The 19987-nt window shown below is 43.9% G+C and overlaps 2 protein-coding genes across 9 annotated transcripts in view; one reads left to right on the plus strand and one right to left on the minus strand.

Moving 5' to 3' along the window:
• Positions 1 to 19455, minus strand: part of LOC117346428 (serine/threonine-protein kinase TNNI3K) — a 278321-nt gene extending 258866 nt beyond the window's left edge. For 2 of the 8 annotated variants that reach the window (XM_033915962.1, XM_033915966.1), the window contains exons 1-3: positions 18919 to 19077; positions 14891 to 15058; positions 13992 to 14084 (exon numbers count right to left, since the gene is read on the minus strand). In XM_033915962.1, coding sequence (XP_033771853.1) covers positions 13992 to 14084; positions 14891 to 15058; positions 18919 to 18994 — 337 coding nt within the window. In that variant the 5' untranslated portion in view covers positions 18995 to 19077. Of the gene's footprint in view, positions 1 to 527; positions 2416 to 13991; positions 14085 to 14890; positions 15059 to 16871; positions 16894 to 18918; positions 19084 to 19343 lie in introns of those variants that run through there. The other 6 variants (XM_033915961.1, XM_033915960.1, XM_033915968.1 and 3 more) reach the window with 5 other exon arrangements.
• Positions 19157 to 19987, plus strand: part of LRRIQ3 (leucine rich repeats and IQ motif containing 3) — a 66479-nt gene continuing 65648 nt past the window's right edge. The window contains exon 1 of the mRNA XM_033915969.1: positions 19157 to 19400. The gene's annotated coding sequence lies outside the window, so the exon portion shown is untranslated. The remainder of the gene's footprint in view (positions 19401 to 19987) is intronic.

Below are 19987 nucleotides of genomic sequence, written 5' to 3' on the forward strand. Positions count from 1 at the left end.
AATTATCCTGAAAGGAATGGAAAACAAAGATGAAAATGTTATAATGCCCTTGTATCACTCTATGGTATAGACGCACCTCGAATACTGGTGCAATTCTGGTTGCTGTATCTCAAAAAGGAAGGTAAAGAGAAGAGCGACAGAAATGATAAAACGGATGGGATGACTTCCCTATGAAGAAAGGCTAAAGCGGCTAGAGCTCTTCAGTTTGGAGAAGAGATGGCTCAGGGGTGATATGCTAGAGGTCTATAAAATACTGGAGTGGAAAAGGTAGATATGAATCAATTATTTACTCTTGCCAAAAATACTAGAACTAGGGGGGCATACGATAAAGCTATTAAGTAGATTTAAAAAAAAAAAAAAAACGGAGAAAATATTTATTCACACAACGTGTAATTAAACTCTGGAATTCATTGCTGGAGAATGGGGTGGAATCAGTTAGCTTAGCAGGGTTTAAAAAAGGTTTGGATAATTTCCTAAAACAGAAGTCCATAGGCCATTATTGAGATGGCTTGGGGAAATCCACTGCTTATTTCTAGGATAAGCAGCATAAAATCTGTTTTACTGCTTAGAATCTAGCTAGGTACTTGGAACTTGGGTTGTCCACTGTTGGAAACAGGATACTGAGCTTCACGGACCTTTGGTCTGCCCCAGTATAGCAATATTTATGTTCCTTACCATTAAAACAAAAAAGGTTTTTATAAGTGCTAAGGTAGGCACTTACTTTAGAATACTTATGGAATTTATAGTTGAAGTATTTCTTTTTCTTAACCAATTGCATATAATGTTTGTCTATAGTGACACAATCTTCATGGTCACATTTTAAATCCCTTAGGGGCCTTTTTACTAACTGCGATAAACACTACCATGTGCTTACTGCAGTTTAAAAAGGCTTACCGTGGAAGGTCCTGCAGTAAGTCTGAGAACTCTTGGAAACCATCTTTCCCAAATGATTCCCTTTCTCACCAGTTCTGATTTACAAACTAGATGTTTCTGTCTATTTCTGGAGACTGATTTCTTCATAAAGCTTCTGCCTGAATTTTAGCATGTCTTTCACATCTTTGTAAGAAAGCATTTCTTCAATAGAAAAGCATTTCCCACCATAGGCCTTGAGCACTAACTTGCTCTGCACTGCTCTCAGCATCTTTAACGACAGTGCAACCGACTCATCCATGGTGCAACAAACCGGGAAAATCCGTGCATTCCACAAGCCTAGGCTTGCTTTGTTTCCAGAGAACAGGTGATCTGAAACTCTCAGGCTCCACAGATTTAAGCATTCAAAAAAACTGACGCCAAAAAATTGAAGGTGCTGTAACTCAGATAACAATTTTACATTCTTTTTCAAGTTGTCATCTATACCACACACTATAGTGGCATACATTATTTTTCCCTCAATATTCAAACTCAGTGAACTGACAAAAGAATTGGGTAGTAGGTCTACTGTGGCGGCTAGACAAGAGTTGCTAATGATGCTGTTTTCTCCCACTGAAACGTGAGGCCCCAGCCTGGAATATTCAACAACAGAGCCAGGTGCAATCGAACAGTTTGAATCCAATATGCTTTGAATGATACAGGCTCTTTCATCACAATTTTCAGCTTCAGCTGGAAATACACTAAAAGTTTTAGACTGCATGTTCAGCTCCGATTTTAGCTTCATGTTGGATGTCAAATGATATAAGTACTCTTGAGTGGTTCCGATGTGATAAAACTTCGAGTTGTTTAAAACAATAACATTAAATGGAGTTCCTTTTAAAAGGAAAAATATTTTTTCTCTGACTTCTATTAGCTGGGCCTCCTCTTTAGTGACATTGGATGTGTCTGTTGTATACTCTTGGGTTGCTTCATGTCCAAGAGCCTGCAGAAAATCACCATAGGCATCAATTTCACAGCAAAGAGTGCCTTCCTCTTTAAAATATGAGAGTAAAAGTTTGGCAGTCTTATAATCCATGTAAAATAAGCTATCTGTATACACAATCTCCGAGTCTAATCTTCTTGCATGGTCACAGTCTCCGGTAGAAACAAAATTGTTTTGTATACAAACGGCCCCGGACTGATGCATCTTTTCAATATTCGGCTTATGAAGGAAACGACGGCAAGACCTGTATTCAAGTTCTTGATATTCCGATGACAAGGTTGGTTCCAACACAAATACCCCATGCGTAGTGCCTATACTTAAGGATGAAGGATGAGCTAAAGCAGTAATACCAGGCTTTTCAAACCTGAGGTGGTCTGTTCCAGTGCTATAGAGTTCAATGTCATCTGCACAAGTAACCAGAACACCTGGCACCATATGTGTGGGGAAGTCAATGTATGTTGCCAGTTTGACCTCCAACATCTGATAAATGGGGTCACCAAGAGGCAAAGCTGTGAAAATTTTTCCTAATGCACTTGCACTTGGTAAACGTTGACTATAGCCACCTAAAAAAGAAAAGGAAAGATGCATTCAACCTTATACACAACACTCAAAATTCTTTTGGTAGGTATTCACAGAAAGAGCACCAATCTACAATGCTTCTTACTGGCAATTCCAAAGGCCTTTAGATATAATTTAATTGAATTTGTCTTGACTGAAGAGAATTACAGGATTCCTGAATTAATCATTTCACCAAAAGAATATTCCTACCTCTGTCTATATCACCACAGTAAACCTGAAATTATGATACCAGGAAATATACCAAGATAATATTAGTTTGATCTACTTTTGACTCCAGACGCCACCACTTCATGCATTCAAACATTTTTAGCACATATATTATCTCTTGTTAATGAAAATCATTTGTCATTAACAAAAATTGTGTCATTTTTTATTAATATACTAGTGGGCTGTCTTGCTTCCAAAACAGCAAGCCCAAAATCAAAGAATAACTCTTATGCTTGAGAGCTATGTGACTCACTCAATAGGTCCTGGATTTATGAAGTGTCAATATTTTGTTTTAGTTCAAAAAGACGCCTCAGCCCCACCTCTCCACCACTGTAATAGTGGTGGAGAGGTGGGGCGTAGGCGTCTTTTTGAACTAAAACAAAATATTGACACTTCATAAATCCAGGACCTATTGAGTGAGTTTATAAAACATCTGGATTTGAAGACTACTGCCATTTAATATTAAGCTTTGAGAGCTATGTGAAGCAGTCACCAAAGACATCCAACACCATCAAGGACACAATTGCATCCATCATTTCTCCAAAACCTAGGTCCAAATGAGTACCGTAATTAGTTACATTTACATATGCCTCAGAGAAGATATGAACACTGATAACATTTAGATTTTATAAAGCAGAGGCTTATTTATTACATAGAAAATGCTGTATGTGCAAACATTTCAGGCCTGTTCAACCTATATAAAAAAAATGTACGGTACATGCCACAGATATACACACGTAAATAGAGCCTTCTAAAATGACTTTCTTACTGTATTAGGTCTTCAATGCTGCCAATCACAGAGGCAAAGTTAGTGAACTGCTTACAGGAGGAGGGGGAGAAAGAAAGGAAGAAAAAAAAAGGTGTCAAATCCATGCATTGCCAGGAGACAATGTGTATGAAGAGGAAATTTAGGTATTTGAGCTGGAGAAGAGGCCCAAATGTGTGTGATTTGGCATGTCTGATGTTACCTCTCGCTACCTGCAATTTTTATTAGTTTTTGAAGGTTTTGATTAGCTTTGATTAGCCTTTGAAAGCCAATCAAAAAATACATGGTTGATCCAATAAGAAAGGTATCACTTTATTTCTTTTATGTTTTGTTTTATTTCTGTATATTACCTTCTAAAGTGAACAAACATGGCTACCACACCATTTTATTCAGGTTTCTGGATAAAAGACTTCATTCAGGTGGACAGAAGCACAAAACACTGCTCAGACTTGGCACGAGTTGTGATTACTATCATCATTATCATGGTTTGGTTCACACACTTCCAACATGATCAGAATCATACTGGAATACACAGGGGTAAAGGAAGCCTGGACTAATAATGAGTCCTACAGGATCAAACTACAATTCTGCACATTCATAGGTAGAGTTATCAATGTGAGCTACCTTTAAAATATGCGAGGGTCAATACTCAGCTAGCAGTGCTCAGAGTTTTGTTGACTGCAGCCAGCATTATACCCGGAAATTCAATGCCGAACTATTTCTGGACTCCAGTATTGAATTTCTGAGTTTACCTGCCAGTTAAATGCGAACTTGACAAAGTAGTGAACCACATAAAGACAGAGGCATAGGGAAGCTAGTGTTGATGCTTCTAAGTGTGGAGACTTCTTGGTCTCAGTCATCTTTAAGCAACTGGCTTTGACATTTTGATACATAGAAATTTGTTCAGGTTTGAAATGACATATAGACAAGGTTTGTGCTTGTGTTTGTTATACGAGCGTATTTTGAAATATCTTACCTATTAATCTCGATTAATCGCTATTGCACAATGCGATTAGCTGCAATTTTGTAATCTTCCTGCAGCCCTAGTATTAATATTTATGCATGCAAATTTATCCTGAATTTCCACATGCTACTTTCTACATCCAATTTACTTCTCTTGAATGAACATTGGTAGTGTATAATCATTTAGTTCAGGTCTGGTAGCAAAAGATGTCTGGGAGCTGTTCTTGTTTTGAATTGTGGATAAAGGCTTTTGCCAATGCTGGTTTATAGGGTGGGGAGTCAATAACTAAGGTGAAATGGAATGTAACTTCAAAAATTCACCATCTTTACTGACTCTCCTTCACATATGCTAGATATCTGCATCCACATTCTTTTTAAAATCAGGCTTATATTACTGTGCCTTGCAAAACTCAGGTTGTGAAAAGTACAATCTCGCTCCCTTCCAATCCATTCAGAATTTGGCTGCATGACTCATATTCCGGGAGAGCCGCTATACTCACTTTACCCCTTCTCCTAAAGTCACTTCACTGGTTTCCGAATACAATTCAAACTCTTCTTACTGACTTATGAATGCACTCACTCAGCTATCTCTCTTCACTTATCTCCCCCTATGTCGTACCCCCCTCCACCGAGCTCCGCTCAGCTGGTAAGTCCCTTCTGTCTGTGCCCTTTTCTTCCCCTGCCAACTCCAGGCTCCGTCCCTTCCACCTTGCTGTACCGCACACTTAGAACAAGCAGCTCAAATCCCTACAGTGGGCTCCGTCTCTGGCAGTGTTCGAGGCCCAGTTAAAAGCACATCTTTTCGAGACTGCTTTCGACTCCTAACTCCTCTCACCTCGGGCTCTGCATCCCCAACCCTATATGTCATTTTTGTCTGTCCAAGTTAGATTGTAAGCTCTTCTGAGCAAGGATCATCTATTAAAAAGTCAAAATGTACAGCGCTGCTTATGCCTTTCAGCACTATATAAGTGATAAATAGTAGTAGTAGTGGTAAATGTAGAGGGAATTACCAGAGCCAGCCCTGCATTTAGCACACAGGTCATACCATTACTGAAAAGACACATTATAGGCACTATACTATTGCTCTTCTACAGCAGCACAACCTGATTTCACCCTGACCAGCAACCCCCTCCCCCAAATCCTCTCTAATCAAAGATACTGATGCAACCCCCTTATATCTCATGTGAAACCCCTTCAAATCTAATCTACTCTAATCTGTTATTTGTAGATCACACTATGCCTACAATGCAAAGAGCCCATGCAGAACATTGGAGACTTACAGAATGGCATTAAATTTTTTAGAGTAAAGGTCGTACAAGTCACAAGAATATATAGTATAAATTAAACTAAATTAAACCTTAGGCTTATATACCGCATCTTCTCTATAACAGTAGAGCTCAGCACAGTTTACAAGAAATTAGAAAGGAGAACAGATACAATATGGATTTGGAACAGAATGGAGAGGAGCAGAATTTACAACTTTGAAAATAGCCAGACAGCTCAGCAATAAGATAGGTTAAGCATTATAGGTATGCAAATGTAATAGGGAAGTCTGTTGGACCTTAGCGAAGTGTGCAGAATATAGTGGAATGTCAACATTATCATATACATAGTCATATACCCAAATAGAGATCATCGAGTTGAGAACAGATTGGTTGGGGTAGGGTTTAGGCAGATTGTTGTTGCGCGGTCCATCCAGGTGGTTTGCTAAAAAGAAATGTTTTTAGTTTTTTTTTTTAATTTAAGGTAGTAGGGTTCTTTTCTTGTGTCTAAAGGTGGACTATTCCAGGTTTGGATGATGATGTAGGTGAATAATAAGTTGAATATATGTATTTGATTCCTTTGGATGAGGGGTGAATCATCTGGGAGGAGTTGAATATTCTGATTGATGAGAAGTGGAGTTCTGAGAACATATGAGTTAACACATCCGATGAGTTGGTGTGGCGTATGTGGAATATAATGCAGGAGATTTTGAATGAGATCTGGGAAGACACAGGTAACCGGTGAAACCTGTGGTAATAGTCTGAAACTGTGTCAAATTTCTTGAGTCGGAAGATCAGTCTGATAGCAATGTTACTTACCGTAACAGTTGTTATCCAGGGACAGCAGGCAGCTATTCTCACTAGTGGGTGATGTCATCCGACAGAGCCCCGATACGGACGTCTCACAAGCATGTCTTGCTTGAAGAAACTTAGAAGTTTCGAGATGCCCGCACCGCGCATGCGCCAGTGCCTTCCCGCCCGATGGTCCGGGCGTGTCTCCTCAGTTCAGGTAGCTAGCAGAGAAGCCAACCCAGGGGAGGTGGGTGGGACGTGAGAATAGCTGCCTGCTGTCCCTGGATAACAACTGTTACGGTAAGTAACATTGCTTTATCCCAGGACAAGCAGGCAGGTATTCTCACTAGTGGGTGACCTCCAAGCTAACTTCAATGGGATGGTGGGAGAGTTGGCAACTTAGGAGAATAAATTTTGTAACAGTTTGGCCAAACTGTCCATCCCTTCTGGAGAAAGTATCCAGACAATAATGAGAGGTGAATGTATGAACTGAGGACCAAGTGGCAGCCTTACAAATCTCCTCAATTGGTGTTGATCTGAGGAAGGCTACAGAGGCCGCCATTGCTCTGACCTTATGGGCTGTGACCTTACAGGGAAGGGGTAATCCAGCCTGGGCATAGCAGAAAGAGATACAAGCCGCCATCCAGTTGGAGATGGTGCGCTTCGATACAGGTCGACCCAACTTGTTTGGATCAAAGGAGACGAAAAGTTGAGGTGCAGTTCTGTGTGGCTTGGTGCGATTCAGGTAGAAAGCCAAAGCACGCTTACAGTCCAGAGTATGAAGAGCTGATTCTCCAGGATGAGAATGAGGCTTTGGAAAAAACACTGGAAGTACAATGGATTGATTGAGATGAAATTCAGAGACCACTTTAGGCAGGAATTTTGGATGAGTGCGGAGGACCACCTTGTCATGATGGAATACTGTGAAAGGAGGATCCGCCACTAAGGCCTGAAGTTCACTGACCCTGCGAGCAGACGTGAGGGCCACTAGAAAAACCACTTTCCAAGTGAGAAACTTTAGTGGAGCCTTGTCGAGAGGCTCAAAAGGAGGTTTCATAAGCTGAGAAAGGACAACATTGAGATCCCAAACCACTGGAGGAGGTTTGAGAGGAGGATTGACATGGAAAAGTCCTTTCATAAATCTGGAAACCACAGGATGAGCAGAGAGAGGTTTCCCTTGTAGAGGCTGATGGAAAGCCGCAATAGCACTCAGGTGGACTCGAATAGATATAGACTTGAGACAAGACTGAGACAGGTGTAGAAGATAGTCCAATACAGAGGATAGAGAGGCTCGCTGAGGCTCCTTAGAATTGGAAACACACCAGGAAGAAAATCTAGTCCATTTTTGGGAGTAGCATTGACGAGTAGCAGGCTTCCTGGAAGCCTCCAAGACATCCCTCAACGCCTGGGAAAACTGGTGAGGAGTTACGTTGAGAGGAACCAAGCTGTCAGGTGGAGAGACTGCAGGTTGGGATGAAGCAGAGATCCCTGATGCTGAGTAAGCAGTGAAGGAAACACTGGAAGAAGGAATGGCTCCCTGCTGCTGAGTTGAAGTAGAAGGGAGAACCAAGGTTGCCTGGGCCACCGAGGAGCTATCAGAATCATGGTGGCATGGTCGGATTTCAGCTTGACCAGAGTCTTTTGAATGAGAGGAAATGGAGGAAACGCATACAGAAAGCGATTCCCCCAATCCAGCAGAAAGGCATCTGCCTCGAGACGATGAGGAGTGTAGATCCTGGAGCAAAACTGAGGCAGTTTGAAGTTGTGGGGAGCCGCAAAGAGGTCTATCTGAGGCGTCCCCCACTGAGCAAAGATCTGATGAAGGGGCGAGGAATGGAGTGCCCACTCGTGAGGCTGGAGGAGACGACTTAAGTTGTCCGCCAAGACATTGTCCTTCCCCTGAATGTAGACAGCTTTGAGGAAGGCGTTGTGGCGAACCGCCCAATCCCAGACTCTGAGAGCTTCCTGGCAGAGGGAGGCCGACCCCGTGCCCCCCTGCTTGTTGACATAATACATGGCGACCTGATTGTCCGTGCGAATGAGAACCACCATGTCGCGAAGCAGATGTTGAAAAGCTTGAAGAGCATTGAAGATGGCTCTGAGCTCCAGAAGATTGATTTGATGGAGTCGGTCCGCACTGGTCCAGAATCCCTGAGTGCGAAGACCATCCAGATGAGCTCCCCAGGCATAGGTCGATGAATCGGTTGTGAGAACCTTCTGGTGGGGAGGAGAGTGAAACAGCAAACCTCTGGATAGATTCGAAGAGGTCATCCACCAAAGTAGAGACTGCCGAAGAGGAGTGACGATGATGTGTCGAGTCAACGGATCTGACACCTGAGTCCATTGAGATTCCAGGGTCCACTGAGGAATTCTGAGATGGAGTCTGGCAAACGGTGTCACATGAACTGTAGAGGCCATGTGGCCCAGGAGGACCATCATGTGTGTCGCTGAGATGGACTGGCGAGAAGACAGACTGGCAGAAATGAAGAAGGGCATCCATGCGCTGAGGAGGAAGGAATGCTCTGAGACGTATGGTATCCCCCCGATGAAGGGGAGCGACTGGGTAGGCTGTAGATGAGATTTGGGAAAGTTGATCTTGAAGCCCAAACTCTGCAGGAACAGAATCGTGGACAGGGTCGCCGAGATGACCCCCGAGGCCGAGGGAGCCTTGATGAGCCAGTCGTCGAGGTAGGGAAATACCTGAAGACCCTGGTTCCGGAGTGCAGCAGCCACCACTACCAGACACTTTGTGAAGACTCTGGGAGACGAGGACAGACCGAATGGAAGCACTCGATACTGCAGATGCAGATGTCCCACCCGAAATCTGAGGAATTTGCGAGAGGCCGGATGAATGGGAATGTGAGTGTAGGCCTCCTTGAGATCCAGAGAGCATAACCAGTCGTTCTGCTCGAGGAGGGGGTAGAGAGAAGCAAGGGTCAGCATGCAAAATCTCTCTTTGACTAGGAATTTGTTGAGGACCCTGAGGTCCAGAATGGGCCGTAGGTCGCCCGTCTTCTTCGGAACAAGGAAGTACTGGGAGTAAAACCCCCGGTTGATTTGGTCCACCGGGACCGGCTCAACGGCCCGAAGCCGGAGCAACGCCTGAGCTTCCGGAAGAAGAAGGGCGGTCTGAGTCAAGTTGGAAGGATACTCTCTTGGAGGATGGTCCGGAGGTACCCGATGGAATTGAAGAGAGTACCCCTCCCTGATAGTAAGGACCCAGAGGTCGGTGGTGATAGCCTCCCAGTGATGATAAAATTGATGGAGGCGCCCCCCGATGGGAAAAACAGGGGGAGGCAGAACGAGGTTGGTTATGCCCTCTAAGAGACAGTCAAAAAGGCTGAGGAGCCTTGGGGACAGTAGACGGCTGAGGCTTTTGCTGAGCTTTCTGAGGAGGCTGCCGCTTCGCTGGTTGCCTCGCAGGTGGAGCTTGCCTCGGCTGATAACGCCGTTGATAGATCAAGGGCGGTCGAGAGGGTCGAGACTGCTGAGGCTTAGGCTTCGGTCGAAGAATGGACTGAAAGGACTTTTCATGATCAGACAATTTCTTTGTGACAGTCTCGATGGATTCGTCAAAAAGATCCGCTCCAGCACATGGAACGTTCGCCAGGCAGTCCTGAAGATTTGGGTCCATGTCAATGGTCCGTAACCAGGCCAAACGGCGCATTGCCACAGAGCAGGCAGCCGCCCGGGCCGAGAGCTCGAAGGCATCATAGGAAGATTGCATTAACTGAAGACGAAGCTGGGACAGCGAAGCAACTACCTCCTCGAACTCAAAACGAGCCTGGGACTCGATGTAGGGCGTAAACTTCCGAAGTACAGGAAGAAAAAATTCCAAATAAGTGGCAAAGTGGAAATTATAATTTAGAACTCGGGACGCCATCATAGAATTCTGATAGATGCGTCGTCCAAACTTATCCATGGTTCTGCCCTCGCGTCCCGGAGGCACCGAAGCATACACCTGGGCAGGATGAGACCGCTTGAGCGAGGATTCAACCAGGAGGGACTGATGTGAAAGCTGAGGTCCCTCGAAGCCCTTATGATGCACCGTGCGGTACCGAGCATCCAATTTTCCAGGGACCGCAGGGATAGAGTAAGGCGACTCAAAATACCTCATGAAGGTCTGGTCGAGGAGCTTATGCAGAGGCAGGCACAGGGATTCGGCTGGAGGATGAGGCAAGTGCATGGTGTCGAGGTACTCCTTGGAGTATCGAGAACCAGAATCGAGGGTAATGTCCAGGTCATCCGCCATTTGTCTTAGAAATGAGGAAAAAGACAGTTGGTCCGCTAGCGCCGGTCTTCGAGAAGGACTAGAAGAAGTCGAGGCCTCAGGCTCTACAGAGGCCTGCGAACGACAGGGTGAGTGAAAAACATCGGGGTCCTCGAACTCCGGTCCCGGAGGAGGAGACCCAGCCGCAGCAGAGTACCCCATACGAGGCAATTTCTTTTGAGGCGAGACGGTCGAGTGCCGAGAGGAATGCCTCGACAAATGCCTGGAGCGATGCCCCTCTCGATGCCTGGAGGGGGATCGAGACCATTGGTGAGTATACTGATCCCCAGAAGCTTCGAAAGAGCAGATAGGGCTCGAGGCCGTAGATTGGAGAGGCGGAAGATTCGATGACGCCCAGGCTTGATAGGGGGTTCGGAAGAACTCGTCCTGTTTCCTGCTATGCCCAGGACTGGTAGGCCCCGAGGACGGATGCCACACTGTGTCATGGGGAGGGGTAATAGGCTCCAAAGGAGGCAAGTCACTAAGGGAAGCCTTCCTCGAGGGAATAGGCTCCAAAGGAGGCATGTCACTAAGGGAGGCCTTCCTCGAGGGAATAGGTTCCAAGGGAGGCATGTCACTACAGGAGGCCTTCCTCGAGGGACCGGACACCGACCGCCGCTCCTCCTCGCTGAGCAACGAAGCCGATATGGAGGGATCCGCACCAAAAGGGGGCCCTTCCACATGGTCTCCGCGCTCTTTCGGTACCGAGTGCTTTTGCTTGCCAGCCTTCGGCACTTTGAGCACCACCGGAGGAACTGTAGGGGTCGGTACCTGTTCCGAGGAGACGGAGGAAAGCACCGGTGCCGAGGTCGAGGCCGAAACCAGTGTAAACGATGCCGGTTTCAGAAGGCCCGAAGCAGCCGGGGAGGCAGAGGGCTTCGCAGACGGAGTCGAAGCACCAGTCGATGTCGAAGCCGAAGGATCCAACGTAGCTTCCATCTTAAACATCGACTCCCACAAAAAACAGCGGCGCTTAAACGCTCGCGCTGTGAGAGTGGAGCAAGGCTGGCACGATTTCGGAAAGTGATCCGGACTCAGACACTGCAGGCAGGGTCGATGCGGGTCCGTGAGCGAAATCGCGCGCTGGCACTTGCTACACTTTTTAAAACCGGTTATCGGCCAGGGCATAGGCCGGAAAAGCTCCGCCGCAAGGTCGAAGGCGCGGGGGCCCAAGCCACGCGGCCGACCCGGTGTCGGAAGGAAAAATTTTTTTTTTTTGAAAAATAAATCAAAGAAACAAACGCACGGCAAGAGCAAAAGAACTCAAACCGCGGCGATGCAGAAGGCAAAAAAACGGGTTCAATGGGCGCAGAATTGAAGTAAACTTCTCAGCTCCGCGGAAGATAAAGAACTGAGGAGACACGCCCGGACCATCGGGCGGGAAGGCACTGGTGCATGCGCGGTGCGGGCATCTCGAAACTTCTAAGTTTCTTCAAGCAAGACATGCTTGTGAGACGTCCGTATCGGGGCTCTGTCGGATGACATCACCCACTAGTGAGAATACCTGCCTGCTTGTCCTGGGATAATGCTGTGTTCTGAATCAGCTGCAATCTGTATAATTGTGTGTGGCTTAGGCCTGCGTATAATGAGTTGCAATAGTCTAGCTGCAATAGCTCCTTCAACCCAGTACCCCCCCCCAAAACAGACCTTCCCAATACTCCAGTCCTCCCCCAGGGATTACCCTGGTAGAGTAACCCCCCTCCGCTCCTGTCCTGGCACTGACCAGGTTCAAAAATGGTAACCACAACCCCTAGAAATAGTTTTGCAGTTCAACTACAACTACAAGGGGGTCAATCTGCCATAAAAGGGCAATCATACCTTATACAGCAGATTGACCCCTAGAGTTAATAATACAAGGCTATGGCTAGTTGTTGCAGGCGCAAAAAATAGTATAAAGTACTACTTATATGAAACAATACACATCAGTATTGTTAAGTCCTTGTCATCTAGGACATACTATACGGCCTCAGAAATGGAGCCTACGCACAGCAATGTAATCACAAGCTGAGACAATCCGCGTAGTTAAAATGCTCCTGCTCCAATCATTGGCCACTATATAGTTGTTGCAGGCACCATTTTGAACCCAGGTCAACACAGGGATGGAAGTGGAGGATGACCTATCCTATCCTAGACCACTTCACTAGGAGGGTAACCCCTAGGTTAGTCCTGGAAGGGGGTGAAGGGTCAGGTTGTAAGAGGGCTGCTCTGTGAAGGAACTGGATGGGGGAGGTCTGCTCAGCAGTGGGGGTGGGTCAAGAACAGATCAGGAGAGTTTGTCGGGCGAAGATTAGATCAGAAATGTCTGCTCTGGAAGGTCCATGTGGGGGTCTGTTTAGGGAAGCATATGAGGGGGTACTGGATTTGGGGGGAGGTGGACATGGATTGTGGCATTAAATGCAACTGTGATTTTGATAGTCATAACATAGTAACATAGTTATTATGTTATGACTATCAAAATCACAATTTTGTGAAAGTCCACAGGATTCCTAAGTGGTGCGAAAGGCTGCACCTAGTGTCAGCTCCTCTGATGGACACAATTTTAAAGCAAATTGATCTACTTGGATAAATAAAACCCTCTGAAAATTGTCATCTAAGATCCTTTATAGACTTTTTTTTTTGCTTAATACAGACAATAAAGTTATGAATACTAAGCATATTTCTTGTATCTTCCACCATTGCAAACTATTTGCAGTTAAATCTGAACTCCTAGTAACATAGTCATCATAGCTAGCCCACAACACTGACCGGCATACTTTCACATCTGACCATTTCTCTGTTTCACCCATGCCACACCTATAACCTGCCCCTACCTGTGTTAAGGGAAAAGGAATGGGGATTTGTATACTGCCTTTTAGTGGCTTTGGCATTTCAAAGCTGACATTCAAAGTGGTGGGCACTGGAGGATTAAGTGATTTGCCCAGGGTCACAAGGAGCAGCAACCGGGATTTGATCCCATAACCTCTGGGAGCAGAGGCAGCAGCTCTACCATTGAGCCTCTAGTAGCATGTAGTTTTTTTAGTTGTTTTTTTTACTGCACTGGCAGGTTTTAATGAATGGTTACTGTGGGCCAGTACTAACAGTTATCACATTGTAAAACCCAGGTCAACAGTTTAAAACAGCTTAATATAAAGGGCCCCACTGTCTAACAGGGAAGAATTCAACAGAAACAAATTCTATAATAGTGATTTTACAAGAATATAAAAGCAAATAGTTTTGACTTTTATAAGTTTTGTCTAAAAAAAAGAAAGCAATAGAATGCATTGTCAAGAAACATAAAAATTAGCAAAAGCATAAAATTACCAGCATGAATCAGAATTATGGTAAAATGGGTCCATTTATCACCATACAGTCCTTCCAAGCGCTGCAGAGCATAAAGTGTTGATCCTCCATTTCCTAGAAAACCATAAGAACATAAGAAAGTCATGTAGCATCCTGCCTCTCACAGTGGCCATACCAGGTCACCAGTGCCTGGCAGATCTTAAGAAGTATTTATTTGGCTTTAACATGCGCCTTTTCAGTGGCAGCTCAAGGCAAGTTCCATTCAGGCATAGCTCTACTTCCAGGGACGAGTCAGGGCTTTCCCAAACACACTATTTCAAGTAACCTTTATATATTTATTTATTAGGATTTAATAACTGCCTTTTCATGAAGAAATTAACCCAAAGCAGTTTACAATACACTGAATAGTAATCAGGTACTCTTAAGCATTTTTCCCATCTGTCCCAGCAGGCTCCCAATCTAACTGTGGCACCTGGGGCAATGGAGAATTACGTGACTTGCCCAGAGTCACAAAAAGTAGGCTGGGATTGAACTCACAACTTCAGGGTACTAAGGCAACTGCTTTAACTACTAGGTCTCTCCAAAAGTTAAAAACTCTTAACTACTAGGCCTCTCCAAAAGTTAAACTCTTAACTACTAGGCCTCTCCAAAAGTTAAACTCTTAACTACTAGACCTCTCCAAAAGTTATCTAAGTTATTTCAAAGATTTTTAACTATAAAGGACAAACAAATTTAGACATTAATTAGCAAAGTGTGGAAAACAAAAATAAGACTGTAAACCAATTCAAGTTATTGTTCACTATGCAACTGTGAAGGTAGGCAACAGACCTGTAAACTGAGCTTTTTGTGGTTGGGGAAAAAAAAAAGACATGAGCGTTGCCTTTCGTCATAAAGTAAAGTGATAAACACATTATACCAACCAATTTTTGCTCCAGGAGGGTCCGCAAAAACATTATAATGAACTCCTAGAGGCAACTCCTTTCTCCTGACTTTTTCAGATATCTGCTGCTGGTAAGCAAGCTCCTGTTGCTTATCAGCTGCAGTAATTACGACGACATCCCAGAATTCTCCAGGTTTAACTTCTTTACCTGTTCCATGGAAAGAGGACCAAAAAATAGGCTTAAATTGGCTTCACATACAACTTTATATTTCTTTACAACCAGAGAAAATCAAAGTTGCTTAAAGTTAAATAGAAACAGAGAAAACAACAGCAGATAAAATATAGCCTATCGAGTTGGCTTGTCCATAGCAACTACTAGGCTAGTAAATATTTCCTCTCTCCGAGATCATCTTTGCTAGTCCCATGCTTTCTTTAAAGCAAGTGATAGACAATTCTATGAGGACAATTCAAAACCAAATATATCAAATTTAGATAGATGCTGTGGATGATTTGCTTAATCAAGCTTTTGATAAAATGGCATCATTGAAGGAGTGTACCTTGGTTTACTGAACAACTGGAAGGTAAGAAATTACACAGAACTGAGAGATTGGATAAAAATGATTATAAAATTTTGCTGCTTCTGATATTAAGGTGGTGTTTTCTGCAGTTCATGCTGCTTCTTGTGACCCTGGAAAGTCACTTATCCCCCCCCTTTTACAAAAGCATGTTAGTGGCTGCCGTGTGGTAAACACTCCGATGCCCAATGAATCCCTATGGGTGTCGAAGCGATTACTGCAGCCCGCTGCGATAATCATCTTGTAAAAGGGGACCTTAATCCTCCATTGCCCCAGGTATGTTAGATAGATTGTGAGCCTGCCGGGACAGATAAGAAAAAGCTTGAGTACTTAAATGTAAACCGCTTAGACAACCTCCATTGATAAGTGGTATAGATATTTTTGTGACAATATAGAGAGAATTATTCATATATTTGGTTTGGTTCAGCATCCTGCTCATGTTTAGGCTGGGTGGGCAGTATAAGGCAATTTAGGAATTTGAGTTGGTAGGAATGCAACAGATACTAGAATCTTATGAAATAGCTGAATAATTCGTTTTGTCTTTTGCATCTGTGCACAGTACTTCATCCCATTATACTGTACCATTCCCTCAGGTTTTATAGAACAAATATAGCTATAATGCAGCTGCATATATTACACAGGTATGTTTTTATTAATAACCTAGGCATCTATTTTGTGACTTCACTCCTGTTCTGCCCAAACTATGCTCCTAAAAATGCTTTCACTGAGGTTGCATACAAATATGGAGCTCATTTTCAAAGCAGGCTTGTACGAGATTTAATTGCTGTTGTGATTTAATTGACTTTCAAAGTTACTCACTTGGTTTTCCAGTTCATACTTTTTATTGTATAGATGTTAGCTCAAGTTGGACCCTTGAGGAAGACTTTTTAGCCAAAACACGGACCGTGCCGGGTCCACCCTATTTGAGTCTACACTTTGGTTGTTGTCTCTTTATCACTTGCATTGGTTGTACATGTATTTGGATTTTAGCACTTTGTAGGGATTTTATTACATGTATTAATAATCTTTATTTTGTACCAAGAATATCAGCTCCACAGTTTTGCTCTTTGTTTTAGTTTCCTCCTTTTTACCTGTGGAATTGTTAGGTGTTTTATTGTTGCTCAAAATAGCCAGAAAAATATCCATCAGTAGAAAACATCTAAATTGTGATTTTTGAAAAGGGAATGGGACGTTTTTCACCAAGTTTGTCCAAATAACAAGGGGGCATGTTGGAGGCAAATTCTGGGTGGGATTAGAGTGGGCTTGAAATTAGGATATCTTTCAGCGATAAAGGAACAAGAAGAAATGTTCAGGGCACAAAATAAGTACATTTTTATCAAGACCTGTTTCAGTCAGGGCTGTTACAAAAATGTGTTTTGACTAACTGACCATTGGAGGGATTAAAGCTTTATAATCTTATTCCCAATATGAAAAGAAAAACTGTACCTTCCATTCTACAAATTTGTTTTGGAAAGCAATCCTGTAGTCATGCCATCATACGTGTTCCTCATTTGCCTGAAAAATATTAACTATGTACTAATTGTTATACCATACCTGTAGAAATATTAAGGGGTCAATAGTCAGCATCATTTAAATCGGGAAGAAGAGGCTTGTACCCTTAAATGCTTCTGAGTGGGATCAACATTAACTGGGAATATTAAATCCAGACAGAAAGTTGGGACAAGGAAGGGAGAGAAGGGCATGAATTTGGGACAAAGGCTGGAAGGAAGAAGGGGGCATGAACTTGGGATATAGGAAGGAGGGAGGGAAAGATGCTGAGGTGAGGGAGGGATTAGAAAGGGAGAATTGTTGAGCATGGGTGGGTGAGTGAAAAAGATATGGTGCACATGGAGAAAGGAAGAAAGATAATTGTTGGGCATAGGGAAGGAGAGAACACGTTTTGACTGTATATTATATATGCTAACCTGTAACCTGTTCTGAGCTTGTTGGGAAGAACGGGATTGAAAACAAATTAAATAAATAGTTGGACATGATGGGAGAGAAATGAGGTAGAGATGCATGGTGAAAAAATAAGAGGAAGAAATGTTGGATATGGTAGTGGAGAGAGAACAGTGGGACAGATTGAAAGGGATACAAGAGGGAGGAATGTTGGATATGGTGGTGGAGGGAATGGAAGGAGAGATGTGGCATGGTGTGGAAGAGGGGTGATAGGAGAAATGTTGGGCATGGAGCTAGTGGACAGGGGCGAAAGATGCTGCACATGGTCTGGGGGATCAGAGAGGGAGAAATGTTGGATGCGACAGTAGGAGTGGGAGAGATGTACCCTGGGATGATCCAGGAGAGAAGGGAATTAGGATGCAGTACAATGGGAGAGAGGGAAGAAAAAAATATTGGAACATGGTAGGAGGAATTAATGGAAAGCAACCGTTTGAAAAAGAATTTGCAGAAGACAAGAAAGAATAAAAAAGAGAAACTGGAAACAATTTGATGGAAAAATAAATCTCCAGACAACAAAGGTAAAAAAGGAATTTATTGACTGAAATATGTTAGCTTTGGAAAATGTACATAGCAGATATCTTTGTATTGTGTTCAATAGAAAAGGAAATGCATTTCTGGTTTTATTTCTCCAGTGCTAAAGTATTTGCTGACCCTTGCTGTAGCTAGTGGGGATCCCCAAGCACTGCCAGCTGAGGACCTCCTCCAAAGGTGGCAAGAACTCCCTTCTACCAAAAGTAGCAGTCACTAGCAGCATCCCTGAGCCATTGAGATGCCGGCATTTGTGGCTTAGGGGATGTTGCTGCTGTCTGCCAAACTTGGTAAAAGGTATTTCTGGCCACCTTCTGAGGAAGTCTTCAGCTGACATAGCTTAGGAGTCCTCTCCTCATCAGCTGAACTATTTATATTTTATATTTACATCAGAGGCTCTGGCAGAGACCTATTTACAAAGTATGTATACTTCCCAATTAATATTTCCAAATTAATAAAGTGGCTTTGTTTATTTGTAAATGGGTCTCTACCAGAGCCTTTAATTCAGTAACATAATTAAATGAAACAACTACTTCTGAAGTTTATGGGACAGGCAGGTATGGAAGAGATTACTTGCGGGGGGGGGGGGGGGGGGCAGGTTTGATTCGAACAGAGATGGGTTTGATTTCTGTCAGGAAGTGTGGCCATAACAACAAAAACCACATAAACTTATTTAAAAAAAAACCTGAAAAGTGTAGAAAAACAGATAGAAATAACTAAAGAAAGCAGAGGCAATTGAACATCACCTCATTTAATTTTCCTTCTCTGATTACTAATTTATTCGTCTCTATAATGTTACAGACTTTCTTTAATCAAATGAACATATACTGTACAGCTAGAAAGAGGGTGTAAAATACTCCAGATCAAGCTCTATATGCATCAAAAGTCTTGGAACACCATTAACCCCTCAACCCGGAAACATAAACCAAAGCGCCGTGGTTCCCTGACTGCGCACCAGGAACAAGCGCAACAGAGAAATCCGCGAGAGAGTGCGATACTAAAATACCTCGCAGTCTGTCAAATTGTGCCAGTTTGCGCTGGGTAGCTATCCGCAGCGCCCCGTCTACTCCACAGGAGGACATAATAGCGGAGCACCCCGTCACCACTCTACCCCGCACTCGCAAGTTACGCTGGGATCGCGGAACAGGACCATGACCTTTCACCTCACTAAGTTTACGGACGTTCGACAGCCAGTTGCGGCCATGTTTGTGCCGGGCAAAAAAAAAAAAAAAAAAGTCGGGTAATCAAAGAGATTTATTTAAAATCGGGAAAGGGGAAACGGCGTTTCGTTAGCGCCTGCCAGTACTTTGCTGGTTAGTAAACGCCAAATCTTTTCGGCACGAAGCCGCCGGGGCGTCACGGTCTTTTCCCTTTTCTGCCTCTGTGACAAGATTATCTTGGTCTCCATGGTGACGCGTGACGCTACACAACCTCGCGAGTGGAGAAGGAAGGCTGCGGCTGCACGGGCCGGCCGCCGGCGGCTATACGGTATGTCTGCTGCAGAGCTCGAAGTACGCGACGAGGACCGACAGACTTTTAAAAACCAGCGGGATCTCTGCTCCCCTGGCCTTGCTCTCTGTCCCCCACTCTGCCCGGTGATATTCTCCTGTTTCCTTTAGCCCCCCCCCTCCCACTTTCACTTTTTTCGTCATTCCTTATGTTCGTCATTATCGTGATTGGAATAGCTGCCTCGACACCCTGAGGTTGCGACTTGAGCTGCGTTCCATTCCCCACTGCAGCTCCTTGTGACTCTGGGCAAAGTCACTTTTCCATTGCTCCAGGTACAAAAATAAGTACCTGCCTAAAATAAGTAATCTGTTTTGATTACAAGCAGACAGAAAAAGCACTTATATACAAGTCCCATACCCCCCTTTATCACTGCTCTCTCATTTGTTCCATCAGTCTTCTCTCCCCATTCTATTCCGCCATTACCTTGCGGTTCAAGGCGGATTACAAAAGATATAAAAAAATGGGGGTTACAATGGAAGAACAATTGTCATTTCTAGAGTTGTAAAGAGTAAAGTGTTGTTAAGAGTTCTTTCATGTAATCGCTTCCTTTCCTTTCTTTCATGTAA

This window comes from Geotrypetes seraphini, chromosome 12 (genome assembly GCF_902459505.1).
Source record: "Geotrypetes seraphini chromosome 12, aGeoSer1.1, whole genome shotgun sequence".
Lineage (NCBI taxonomy): Eukaryota > Metazoa > Chordata > Amphibia > Gymnophiona > Dermophiidae > Geotrypetes > Geotrypetes seraphini.